At 26.1% G+C, this 14,510-nt stretch overlaps 1 protein-coding gene across 1 annotated transcript; it reads right to left on the bottom strand.

The window, feature by feature from the left end:
• Nucleotides 1-6,526: 6,526 nt before the first annotated feature.
• LOC137805943 (protein ROOT INITIATION DEFECTIVE 3-like) lies at nt 6,527-14,438 on the bottom strand. Its single transcript, XM_068605820.1, has 8 exons — nt 14,067-14,438; nt 9,723-9,836; nt 9,354-9,487; nt 9,094-9,238; nt 8,809-9,011; nt 8,344-8,465; nt 7,778-7,998; nt 6,527-6,784 (listed from the first exon to the last, which is right to left on the bottom strand). The coding sequence occupies exons 1-8, from the start codon at nt 14,307-14,309 to the stop codon at nt 6,578-6,580; spliced, it is 1,389 nt and encodes a 462-aa protein (XP_068461921.1). The 5' UTR covers nt 14,310-14,438; the 3' UTR covers nt 6,527-6,577.
• Between the last annotated feature and the right edge of the window lie 72 nt (nt 14,439-14,510).

Below are 14,510 nucleotides of genomic sequence, written 5' to 3'. Positions count from 1 at the left end.
TGATATACAGAGCAGTATTTTTAAATTGTTTTTATATAGAAAAACAACAAATTTCTGTCAGACCAATCTTACTACAAAAATTATACAACCAATAATTTCTGTATATAATAATATCATAATTGACTAAATAAATAAATACCTACATAAATACATACATGACTGTGAAACTTTTTCGTATAGAATGTTGAAGTCATAATAGATGTATTTTGTAAGCCCAATTTACCAAAATGTTAAAAATTGGATTTAAACTAAGGTCCTGTTTGTCGATGGAAAGAATGTATTCAAAACCAATACACAGCCAAAAACACACGGAAATCGGAAAAAACAAATCAATCAAAACTTTTTTTTCTGAATTGCGAAAAAATTACAATTTACTAAATAAATATATATTTAATTAATTAATTAATTACAATTTATTTTTTTATTTTTTTCATTTTACCCTTAAATTATTATTTTTATTTAAAATCAATTTATAATTTAAATATAAAAATATAATAAAATTATAAAAAATTATTATTATAAAATAACATAATTAATCATATTATATATAATAAATTATAAATATAAATAATAATAATAAAAATATTTTTTAATAATATAGAAATAATAATATTAATTATAAAAAATAAAGATAAAAATAATAATATTTTTAATGTAAAAATAAGTTTTTATCAAATATTTATAATTATAAATATTTAAATAATATTTTAATTAAAATAATTATAATTTATAAATAAATAAATTAAATTAATTTTTTAACAAATTTTATATATAAGGATAAAATTGTAAACTTACATTCTTATTTATTAAAAAAAATATAATTTCAATCATACCTATCACATCACTCACAAACTTTCATAAATTTTTCCTACACTTTCCACTAATTTACCTTAATCCAAACAACTAAACTTTCCTTGTATTTTTCCTTTAAATCATCTCAAATTCACTCCCTCATTTCCACTCTCTCATCCAAACAAAACATAAATGAAGAGTAACAAAGTTTATAAATAAATGAGTATGAAATAAATTATTATTTATTTTCTATAAAATTTATTTTTCTGAAAGTTTGCAACTTTCAACAATTTTTTAAAGTTTTATATTGGTATTTTTTAGTTTTATGAACAATTTTTATTCTAAATATATATAGTGAAAAACTCACTTTTTTTTCTTATATGAATATATGGGATTTTTTTTCAATGTAATGATTTGTTTCTTATTTCACCTACTAACTTTTGTGATATTGATTCAATTTATAATAAATTTTTTCTTAAATGGTTGTATAGCTACTAATTGTTATGGGATAATTGATATAAGATTTTATCGAAAACAATTGTTCCATTAAGAAAAAAAACATGAAATTTGTTTTGATACCAATTCTTAGATCAAGTGTTTACCATTAAGTCAAAAGTTATAATCAATAGCCAAAATGTATATTTTTACTAAGTGTCACAATTCAATTGTGATTTGATCCCTTTCGTTTTTGTTATGAGACAACTAATGCACTCTACAACACTCTTAAGCATAAAATTCATCACTTGAGCAATGATAATTATTGTTAAGATAAAGTATTATTACTTAAACGACACATTGATCATTTGATAGACATTGGTCATCATTCAAGTTGTGATTTCATGTTTGAACGAGAGAGATGTCAATATAATTCTCTCTAATATGATACTCATCATCTAAGCCATGAATATTGAATAGTCGTTCAAATGATAAAAAAAAATCAATGTTTCTAAATGAATTTGAAAGTTTGAAACTCATTACAATAATTTATATCGTTCAAGTGGTAAGTTTTAATTACCTCTTTATCAAAAATAAATTACTTCATTTTTATTGATATTAACTTCAAAATTTAATACACTTTAATTTGTATTCGAACTATTCGATATATGAATTTGTTAAAGGAATATAATGTTATATCTTTATTGATATATTATAAATCACATCAATAATTAAAAATGAAATGAATATAATGTCATATATTTATTAATATATTATAAATCACATCAATAATTAAAAGTGAAATGGTTGAGAAAATAAAGTTGAACTTTATATTTTTTATTTTTTATTTTTAAGAGACTTTATATTGTATTTATTAAGAGATGTCAATATAATTCTTTCTAATATGATACTCATCATCTAAGCCATGAATATTGAATAGTCATTCAAATGATAAAAAAAAATCAATGTTTCTAAATGAATTTGAAAGTTTGAAACTCATTACAATAATTTATATCGTTCAAGTGGTAAGTTTTAATTACCTCTTTATCAAAAATAAATTACTTCATTTTTATTGATATTAACTTTAAAATTTAATACACTTTAATTTGTATTCGAACTATTCGATATATGAATTTGTTAAAGGAATATAATGTTATATCTTTATTAATATATTATAAATCACATCAATAATTAAAAATGAAATGAATATAATGTCATATATTTATTAATATATTATAAATCACATCAATAATTAAAAGTGAAATGGTTGAGAAAATAAAGTTGAACTTTATATTTTTTATTTTTTATTTTTAAGAGACTTTATATTGTATTTTGAAACTTTATATTGTAATAAATCATAGTGCTACCAATCACGTATAAATAAAAATCATTACATGCTTGATAAGTATGTATGGACAATTAATCTAAAAAAATAGATATGAGTACTTTGATATTTTACATTGTCTCAAATAAATTTTTCATTTTTGTTCACGTAAGTTAGATACTATGTTTGATAAAATGAGACTTAATATATGTGTGGTTTTATTAAGCATTTTGCAAATAACAATGTCTATAATCTTATTATTCACGAGGCAAATACAAAAACCTTATGTGAGTCTTTGTATGTCTTTGAATGAGGGAGCAACAATTATACTTATTGAAAAAAAAAATTGAATTGAAGTTCAAGGAGAATCTCATTACAAAACACTTGAGTAATTTTTAAGTGTGCTTTAATAAGTTGTCAACTACATATATTAAATTTGATGACGATGTATTGAGATTATTCCTATTGTAAATTTTAGTTGATACTTATGAAACATTTTAGGTTTCCTTAATCAATGTTGCCTCTTGTGGTGATATTTATGTTGACATATAAAAAAAAAACTATGTTCTTAATGAGAAGATAAGGAGAAAGACATTAGGTATTTCATCTCAATAAGAAATTTTTGTTATTGAAAATAGGGTGAGAAGACATAAAAGAGAATTGCATGGTGACAAAGATAAAAGCAAGAGCAATTATAGGTCTCAATACAAGAATGTAGAGTATGATTATTGTCACGAAAAAAGACACAAACAAAAAAATGTTTTCTTTGAAAAAATGTGAATAAAAATAAGAAAGGAAAACAATAAGGCAATGATCGTGATGATGGCTATAGTGTGGCTACCATTAATTTTAATGATCTTGTTATTCTTCGTGATCATGATTCAATTAATATTGTATGTGATAAGAGCATGTGAATAAGACAATGGTGCTACGTCATGTTACTGTCAAGAAGGAGTTATTAACATTTTATACTCCATGTGCTTTTGGACTTTTGAAGATGAACAGTGATGGTGTGTCTAAAGTGATTGGTGTTGGTGATGTGTGCTTAAAAAACAACACGATAAATAATTTTTCTTGAGATGAAACGTGCTCCAAATGTCTATTTTAATTTGATTTGTCTGCAAGTACTTGATTTTGGTTATGATAAGTGTTTTTTATTTTGGAAAATGGAAAGTCACCCAAGGTTAATTGATTGTGGCTAAAAGGGAGAAAATTTATAATTTGTATTGGATAAAAGTTTTGGTTTAAAAAAATAATGTGAATGTTGTAGATATGAAGACATATTTATGACACCAAAGGTTTAGCTATATTAGTGAAAATGGGCTAAAGTTTTGAATAAAAATTATGTGTTTTCAATATTGAAAAGTATAGAGTTGAAGAAATATTCATGGCTAGTAAACTAACTAAAGTATCATTTAAGAATCATCCTTCCTCAAGAATCTAAGTTGGTGCATTAAGATGTTTGTGGTTCATTGAAGGCAAAATCCTTTGACACTTTATTTGTTACCTTTGTTGACGATTATTTTAGGAAGTTATGAGTTTATGTTTTGAAGACAAAAGCCAAGTGTTAGAGAATTTTTAAATACTTACATGCTAATTAAACAAGAAGTTGAAGTGCATCCATACTAATAATGTTGGTGAGTATTGTAGACCTTTAGATGTTTACGGTAAACAACATGGTATTGCACACGGGAATACTCCTCCTAAAAGTTTAAAGGTTTAGTAGAGAGGATAGATAGAACATTGGCTCAGAGAGTGAGGTGTATGTTATCTCAAATTAAGTTTCTCATGTACTTTTAGGGTGAGGCATTGTACACAACAATGCATGTTATTAATTTTAGTTGTGTTGTTGATTTGGACAATCAAACAAAATTTGGTTTGTGAAGAATGTAAAGTGCCAAATCAACTCAAGCAAATTAAGCATAAGACCCTAAGCTCTGATAACCACATGATGTGAGTTGATTTTAGGATTGTTCATTTAGGTGACACTTTAGATTTATGATTGAGATTTTTAGGCAATTAAGAGTGAAAACCTAAGGAAAATCCCCACTGGACATTAACTTAATCAAGTGGTTAAGTAGATGTGAAGGTTCATTTCACAAAGACAAAAGGAAAAAGACAATTATAAGGTGAAGATGATGACAAGATATGGTGCGGATTTAAACAATGAAAGCAATAACAAAAGGAAAAGACCGAATAGAAACGAGGAAGCAAAACAAGAACATATTTATGAATTGAATGGAATGACATTGGAAGGAAAAGATGAAGGAAAAGGAAGCTTATGAGAAATGGAGTTTGAGATGATGAGCATGCCACTTGGATGATGAAATGACAACAAGATAAGTGTTGGAAGCCGCCACTTGAGAGCTCTCAAATTCTCACAAGATAAGACTAATGACTAAGAGGAACAAACCTCATTAGCATCTCACACAAAATGTGCAGAGTAATTTTTCTCTATTTCATTTAACTTGTAAAATACACTAGGTAGACCTCTTATTTATAGGTGAAAGAGCCTCGGAGAACAAGCTAAAGGGGTAGGATGGGAAAAGGAAAAAAAAATGGGCAGTCTTAAGGTTTGACTAAGTCAATCCTGCATCCTAGGTTTGTCCTTCTAGAAACTATGTAAAAATGTCTTCCAAAATGGTTAGGAACAATCTAAAATGTTACCCACACCTCCTATTATGCTAATGGTACCTTATTCTAGCCTATCTTTGCTATTTGGACCCCTAAAGTTAACCCAACTTATTTACAACATTTTTCTAATCATTAAGAAGACGAGCAGGAAGAACTTTAGATGCTCTGCTCTATGTCCAATTCTGCCTCTGGTGAGCTCTCCACTTTGAGATGACTTCTCATTATGTAAATTAGCATCCTTAGACATCTCCTTATTGACTTGATTTGCATCATTACATAACCAGACATATTAAGTAAATGACTCTAATTGAATCAGTTGATACCAACTTTACATCAATATATCATGCACACGTTTGCATGTTACAATTAATAGCTTTTATGTCACCATACTAAAAATAAATACGTAAATCATTCATCACATGGTTTATTTTTCACACATTTCTTCTCCATTTAAGGGATATTTATTTTCTCTTCTCTTCTCTCCTTTCTTTCTATATGCATTTCACTACAAACATACTTAATCAAATGTAAACTCTTTATGTGTCTCCAAATCTACTTCAAGAGTACATATACCCAACCAAAACACAACGTAGTAAATATTTATGGACACAATTCTATGTTTTAACAATCACTTATTTGATATTTATTTAATTTTATATCTACCCATGTCTATCTAGATTTACCTAAAGTAATACAATTTTTCTTTATCCCATGATATTTTTTAGTTATTATGTTCTCGTCATTGTTTGAGTTATTCTAAAGTATTATTATTTATTTATTTAAAAACAACATGTAAGACAAATTAAAATTTGAGATTAAGAAATATTTTTTAAGAAAACATTCTTATATAAAGAATATCGATTTTACAGTAATTACTTATATACAGTAAAAACAATCATCCATAAAATAATGAAAAATATAAATATTTTGAAATCTGAATAGTTATTCCGCCTATTTCCTTGAGATAAAGAAAACCTAATCTATTATAATTACTTATTGTTTATAGAAAATACAATAATAAAATAAACGAGTTATGTTTTATGAAGCTCTCACTTAAAAGACTATGTTTCACTTCTTGTGAGCTCTGGTAATTGAAAAATCATGGGTAACTGGTCTTACCTTTTCCGCTACAAATGCATGCATTTACGATGTTATTTATGAAACTCTCACTTCAAAATGCGTCCTAAAATTGAAACAAATCTGAAATCATATTATTAATAAGTCAACCATGATTCCTTAATATCAATTCAATACAAAGCAATTTATAGCATAGATCCAGTAATTCAGTCTCGGAGATAAAACCTCTGAGTTGATATGCAATAAAAAAGTACAAATTGAGTAAAACATAATTGACCAAGGTCTTTTTTCATCTCCATCTTCTTACACCAAACTCTAGATTTTGGGTTTCTTTCTACTAGTTTTTCGCAAGTTGGTGTTGTTTGAACGAAACAATCTATGCTGCATCATGTCTAAAAGGTGTGACTTCAATTGTTTGTTTATAACCATCACATGTTTTGCCATGCTTGTTGCCCATTCACGATTCTCTGCACTTGCTTCCACTGTCATTTCTAACTTTGTCACTGGTGGTATATCTACTTTCTGCCCAAAAGAAATGACAATGAAAAACAACACCTATAGCATGCATATAAATCCAAAACACATCACAACACTATCTGTTCGAGTTTTTGTATCCTTAGCTATAAAAATATAATGCGACAAATATTTTGTTTTTCTTTTTGTGCAGGTAAATTAAAGGGACCAGTCATTTTGATTACTTATTCCACTAAATTACTAAATAAAAATAAATTTTGAAGACAAAAAATAATTAATTATTATATTAACTAAATTTTGTAACTATGTATTTGTTGTGGTGGATATGAAACATAATAGATTGAAGTGTAGTATTTTCTGGTTTTTGGTTGTAATGGATATGCAACATAATAGATTGAAGAGTATTCTTTCGTGAATTTTGGTAATGGTGGATCTAGAACATAATAGATTGAAGCGTAGTGTTTCTTGGATTTTTGTTGTCACAATTACAAAACTACTTAATAATCTAAGTACTCTCGAGAGTTTGTTGGTCTTGGTCTTTTTTGTTGGTTGTTGTATCATTTTGTGATGTTTTGGTCTTCTAGTTAGGTTTTTATGTTTAAGTCATTTCATTCACATGTTGTATATAGGTTGGATCATTCCTTAATTGTCTCATTTTACTTAATATAATTAGTGATAAAAAAATACTAAAAAAATAATTATTATCTAAATTAGTTTATATTATTGATAAATAGTTTTTGTATCTAATTAGCTACCAACTTTAGAATTTAAATAATCGATAGCTAAAAATTGGTAGTTGATTAGATATCAATTTAAAAATTATTTATCAATAATAAAAACTAATTTAAATAATAATAATTTTTTTAGTATCTAATTTAGTGAATATAGTAACTAATGAATTTTTGTCTCTAAAATTAATTTATATTTAATAATTTTCATATTTAGCATTTATATGGATGTCATGTAAGTTACATTTGCATGCGTTATAAAAGAACTCGATCATGTTCATAAATTGAGGTTGTTTAGGGAAAGAGAGAAAACCTGTTTTTCAACAATCTTTTGTTTCAATAAACCAGAACTATCAATGGCACTTTGATTTCCTCTGTAGGGTGGACATAAGGAAAGGAGGGTGGCAATTCCCTGGATTGAGTTTTGCGGATGCTTGTCAAGTTGAGAAACGCTATATTCATTGGAGGCTCTCCTGTTTCTTGGTGTAGAATGCAACGAAGATAGTGAAACTACCACAAGATTGGTTACTCTCCCTGCGTTTAACAAAATAATCAACTATGCATTTATACCAGTTTTGAAACATTAACCATAACTATCATGGCTTCTACAAGCTGTTATTTATGTAAATGAATATTAAATGATCTTTGAAATACAATTTAGATGAAAAATCTCATTTTACATGTGAAAATGGATTAGACTTAATTCCATTATCTTTCATATGGTATTCAAATCTATTTAGTGAACTGGTTTTGCAAGAATTAGACTTAATTCAAATATCTTAATATTTTGTCCTATAAAATGTTTTACACATACCAAAGTGACTAGTAAATTTCTATCATAAGATCATGAAATAAATACATATTTGGATTGGTTATTACCTTTTAGGAGACTAAACCTTCTAATGATTTGCAAACTGGAGATGTCCCAGGTGCAAATCGAATAATCTTCAGAGGCAGATATTAGGCATGATCGAGATGAGGTTAAGGCAGTAATGGCTCCACTACAATGTTGACAAATTTTTAAGCTGGTTATATTCAACCTCATTATGTGAGCATGACTACGAGTTTTGAAAGTTAGGATGAAAACTTGACCTCTTAAAAAGAGGTTGCTTTGTAGTACTAAATGGTTTGGTTTTAAAACAAGGTAATTTGAAGCATTCCAACACTTCCATGGAATTTTACATGTTTCAGAAATAGCTATGAAATGACAAGTCACCAAACATTCGAGAAATGAATACTTTTGTTAATAGTCAATACTTAATTACATGTTTTGTGATGAAATTATATCCTGAATAAATAATGCAGAAAATGAGAAGCTTTAAGCAGTATATATATATATGTTACTTGTGTCCTTTCAATTCAAGTGGCTGGACTTCAGTGCCAATAAAAGGACCTTCTCTCCGACCAAAATCGAGCTTCTCGACAAATATTGTTCCTTTTTCTGTTCCGCAGAACAAAAGACTTTCTCTTTGGTGAAGGGCAATTGCAGTTATGGCCAAAGAATAAACTTTAGTTTGCATATGTTCTCCTGAGATAAAATCCCAAACCTATGGCAAATGAAAAATATCATCTCATGGAAATCTTATAATTTGTATTAGAAGTAAGAGTGTAATTATACAGATTCATCACCTTGCAGGTGCCATCAAGGGAGCTTGATATTAAGACTGAGAAGTAACTATTTGGTGTAGTTAAAAGGCCTGTTATGGAGGACGTATGTCCTGACAAACAAAGCATTGGAGGTGGCGAACTTCTCGTTTCTTCTATGTCTAACAAGCTTCCATTGAATCAAACACGACAAACGCATCAACATAAATTTGTTTAGTATCTATTTCATTACATATATTCGTGAGGGCAAATGTTGTCTGGGAAAAACAAATTCAGTCTTTTACCTAATCAGGGACCAAACACAGATCATTCCATCATCTGAGCTAGAAATGAGAAAAGAGTTGTCAGATGAAAATAACATGCAGTTTATAGATTTCTTATTAGCCATCCAACTCTTCAACAATTTTCCATTGGTCACCTGTAATTCACAACAAACATATTAGGATTTCGAGAATATCTAGGATTCATCTGATGTTCTCAGTGAAAGATCGTGTCATTGAATATTATGACCAAAAGAAGTTGGCAAATTTCAATCGATTTAAGCCAAAATTAATATATGTGTAATATGCACATGATATGAATAAAAACACAGATCAATGAATTGAAAGTTACTACTAATTAAGGAAATAAGCTTTTAATGTGGTCATACATACATCCCATAGATAAGCAGTTCCAGAAAGACCTGCTCCAGCAAGATATATGCCATCATTTGTACAAGAAAGTGGCCCCATAGCCTCCACTGTGTAACACAGAAGTGGTTGTTGAGGCTGAAACATAAAAACAGTAACATAAATATAAAAATGAATTATTTTGCATAAAAAAAATTTAAACAATCCATGATGGAGATTCCACATCGACTAGATCTTTCAAAATATATAAGTGAATGCAAACTTTATCTCATTGAGTCAATTTTATAGATTGAGTTAGACTTAATAATTCAAGATAATAAGCAACTTTATATTATTAATTTAGCATGACAATCATGACATTATAAGTTACTTAAGTATTTTTTTTCTTCAAAATTAAACAATTTCATTTAGAATATGAGATAATTTAAATACATTTTTTATAAATGATTTTGGAATTGTTTTCCAAATCAAAATATGAGTTTCACCTTGATAAAACCTTTGGTACAATCCTTCATTTCATGATTTGTTGAGGTGTAACTCCAATTTTGATTAACTTTCATCTAAGTGTTCTTCTTATAATCTTCACATCTTATCTTAAAAATCACAAACAAATCTAGGAAACCTAATAACATGAGAAGAAAAAAATCTGGTATGTTTCCAAAATTGTTACTTGGTATAGACTAGAGTTAATTATGTCAAACACTAACAATAATTATGGTGTGTGTATTTTATATCAATTTTCTGAAATTCAAAATGATTCCTTAAACTAGGATACAAAACTTTGAAGTCCAATGCAACTAGATCTTTGCTCTTTAATGCAGACCTTTATCACGCAATTGCAAAGGTGAGACATCAAATTTTATTGGATAACAACATAAATAAAACACCTATAAAATTATATTTATGTTTTGAGTAGTGATTGATTCACAAACCATTTTATTAATTTTATAATTAATAATTTAATTTTAATTAAATAATTTGTTTTAATATTTTATTATTAGTTAATGTTGTTGGAAGGTCGTAAGAGAAAGTGTCAAAATAACATTTTTCCTAATTATGTGTCTTTGAAAACACAAATAACTTTGTGGAACTTTATAACTAAAAAAAAGTAGTTCAAAAGCATAAAAGTGGTGTAGTTTTCTCCCGAAATTATCATAATAGGAAAAATAAGTTATTATAAGAATAGGTAAATTGTGAGGTAGAAACACAAGTTTACACTCTATTGAAATACGCTCGACTTCTGAGTGAAAAAAAAAAAATATAATTGTGACAACTTTTACATAACTCATTTGTTGTGGCAATTTTTGTTAATTAAATTTGTGTTCAAATACTTTTTTTTCTTGTTATAGTTATACCATAATCGTGATGTACTTATATAATTTCTTCACAACAATTTTTTCCACACTGAAAAACGATTTTTCAATAGAACGTATATATTTTTGTCTCACGACTTATTTACTTTTGTGAACTTTTTCATCAAGTATTATTTTCACTTTTATTCATCTAGCATTTTTTTATTTATTTATTTAGTACTGTTTTTAACTTTTTTTTCATATAACAATGTTTCTACTTTTAAAAATTTATAAAACTGTAGTGAATTTAAATATTTATAAAATTGAAATAGAAGAAAATTTAAAAAGATATTAAGTAATAGTCAAAATTAAATAAATTGTTTGGATATTTTATAAAAGAAAATATTAACTGTATGGTTTAAAAAATTATAAATAAAAATTAAGTTATTGATGATATGTGTGTAATAAAATGAATAAATTTTATTATTTGGTTTAATAAAAAAATAAATGTATAAATTATAATTTTAAAATAAAAATTAAAAAAAAAATTATATTTAAATTGAAAAAATATGTAAATAATGAGTTATATATAAATATATGTCATAATTATAATAACAAATATGATTATATAATATTTCTTATAAATTCTTATGGTTTAGGGTTTAAGTTTGTGGTTTAGGGTTTAGATTTTAGGTTTATGGTTTATGATTTATGATTTAGGTTTTAATATTTAGGGTTATGGTTTACATTTATTTTACCCATAATATTTACTTACATCAAAATATCTATAAAATATTTTATTTCATTCTCTTTGTATTGATATTTCTTCATAAATTTTTATATATTTAATTTTTAATTTTCAAATTTTCGTCTATTTCAATTTTATAAATATTTAAATTCACTATAATCTTATAAATATTTAAAAGTTGAAATAGTGATATTTGAGAAAAAAGTCAAAAACACACTGCAAGAAAATCATGAAATAGAAACCAATTTTTAGAAACCAAAATAATTAGTTGCAATAGTAACTAAATTAGAGACCACTTTAGAAACTAAAAAGAAATTTGGTTTCTAAATTAGTTTATATTATTTTCTATTATTGTTAAATAGTTTCTAAATTGGTATCTAATTAGCAACCAAGGTTTTAGAGACTAAATTTAGAAACTAAATAATTGGTATCTAAAACTTTAGTTGCTAATTAGATACCAATTTAGAAACTATTTAACAATAATAGAAAATAATAGAAACTAATTTAGAAACCAATTTTTTTGTTAGTTTCTAAAATGGTCTCTATTTTAGTTCCTATTGTAACTAATTATTTTAGTTTCTAAAAATTGGTTTCTATTTCATGATTTTCTTATAGTGACAATGTTAAATAGATGCTAAATAGAGAAATCAAAATCAAAAGACGTTGGATCAGAAAATAAAAGTGAAAATAGTGTTTAGAGTTTAGAAAATAGTGAGGAAAAAAAAAGTCTACTTTTGTAATAAAAAAGTTTCTCAATTTCAAAGAAAAACTGCACTTGATAAAAAGTACAGTTTCTAAATTTTCTATTAGAATTATGGTGTGTTTATTTCATTTTTAATCTTTATTGAATTAAAAAAAATCAAGTTTTTTAACATTTTTTTTAAAATTCAATATAATAAAGTTTAAGTCAAAATCATATAAACAATTATTTTTTCAAAATTGAATTGCCTGTATTTAAATTATATTAAAAAAATTCAGGTTTCATTATTTGATTTTGCAAGTCAATAACAAATATTTAAGAAACTTAATTTAATATTGATCACTTTAATGATCCATTTAAAAAAACAAATAAAGATTTTTATGGACATATCTTGCTGGTTGATATACGAAAATAAGAAATGTTAGTAAAACATCAAATACAATTTAACAGTAAAAACTCTTAAAATACAGGAACTTGCCTCTTGATTAACAATTATATCCTGATTTACAATTTTCAATCAGTTATAACAAAATCACATAAAAAAATTAATTATAATAGACAAAAGACAGTTTATCTAAGAAAATATATTAACTCTCCTCGAATAGGAATTGATCACTTAGAAATTGACAAAAATGTAAATGAAGACAACTTGATACAGTTGTATTTTTAGTAATTTTTAAAGTAAAATTTAAAGTTTTACACTGATAATTTAATTTATAACGTTAACTTTTTTCGCACAATACATAAAAACTAGTCCTTAACAAAAATCATAAGATTGATCTTCATAACCGTGCACACGGGTGAAACCCATATATATATATATATATATATATATATATATATATATATATATATATATATATATATATATATATATATATATATATATATATATATATATATATATATCGTTTTATAAATAAATAAACACATTATTACACTACCTTCATTTTAACAAATCCATAATTTATTTTGTATTAAAAATCTCACGTCAATTAAAAAAATAGAATAATTTATAGTATATAAATAGATATAAATCTTAAAATTTAAGTTGTTCTTAATAAACTACGAAAGTCATTTAAGATTTTCTTTAAAGAACGAGAGTCATTTAAGATTTTCTTTAAAAAAATTTGATTGGATTTATTAGTTCATTTTTATTGATAAATATATAATTTTACATACAAATTTTTAATTTTAATATAATACTGTTGTGTTGAAGATTTCATATCAATTAAATTTAAAAAATATTTCATCTTATAAAATTAAATTATATTTAAAATTTAGTTCTTATTTACTTAAAATTCACTTCATTCTAAGTTATTTTTTCTAAGTTATTTAAAATTAAAGTACACTTCTTAATACATAAGTTATAGTATATTTACTTCATAAAAATTTAAATAGGTGATTTTTTCTTTAGCAAAATTTTCCATAACCATTCGATTCACACTTCCAAATCTAGTCTAGAGTTTAAAATCGCAAGAGCAGAGTGAAGCATATGGCAACAAAGAAAAAGGAAAACATTCACTTTTACAACAATATATTTAGAGTATGAAAGAAAACTGAAATTAAAAATAAAATGAAATGTACTGTGTTGGTTGGAATGGACAAAGAGTTGGAATTTTGAGTACCTTGTTCAAGGCCCAAACTGCAACAGCTCCATCGCCAATGGACCCGTGTTTGTTCTGTTGCGACGCCACGAGGTAGCGGTTCCTCAAGCACAACATGCCGAAAGGTGGCGAGGCACAGCTTGGAATTTGAAGCAGTTTTTCTCCCGTTTCCAAGTCCCACATCGACACCCCTATTTTCATGCTCTTGTCACTGCACGCCACCACCGCCTCTCCCTCTCCCACCATCTCTCTCTGCTGCATCATCTTCTCTCAGAGACTATGAGAGAGAACACTTCCAATAACTATTTGATTTGTAATGAATTAGTGCGTAAAGACGAATTCAATGATGGGTCTTAATACATTCAAAACGCTCACTACAGTTTCAGAAGTTATTATTTACGATCATCGATGATGATAACTGTTTTAATCAACGGCGAGTTTTGGTTCTCTTAACATTTGGTCCAT

This window comes from Phaseolus vulgaris, chromosome 3, assembly GCF_000499845.2.
Source record: "Phaseolus vulgaris cultivar G19833 chromosome 3, P. vulgaris v2.0, whole genome shotgun sequence".
NCBI classification, from domain to species: Eukaryota; Viridiplantae; Streptophyta; class Magnoliopsida; order Fabales; family Fabaceae; genus Phaseolus; species Phaseolus vulgaris.
This window is presented reverse-complemented; position numbering and strand designations above follow the sequence as displayed.

What these genes read in the sequence shown, in the direction of transcription:
- LOC137805943 (XM_068605820.1), bottom strand. Translation starts at nt 14,309, where the DNA reads ATGATGCAGCAGAGAGAGATGGTGGGAGAGGGAGAGGCGGTGGTGGCG. An exon ending in TGTGTTTGGTCCCTGATTAG is followed by an intron (nt 9,239 to 9,353) that starts GTAAAAGACTGA and finishes ATTCAATGGAAG; the next exon opens with CTTGTTAGACATAGAAGAAA. An exon ending in CTTGAATTGAAAGGACACAA is followed by an intron (nt 8,466 to 8,808) that starts GTAACATATATA and finishes TCAACATTGTAG; the next exon opens with TGGAGCCATTACTGCCTTAA.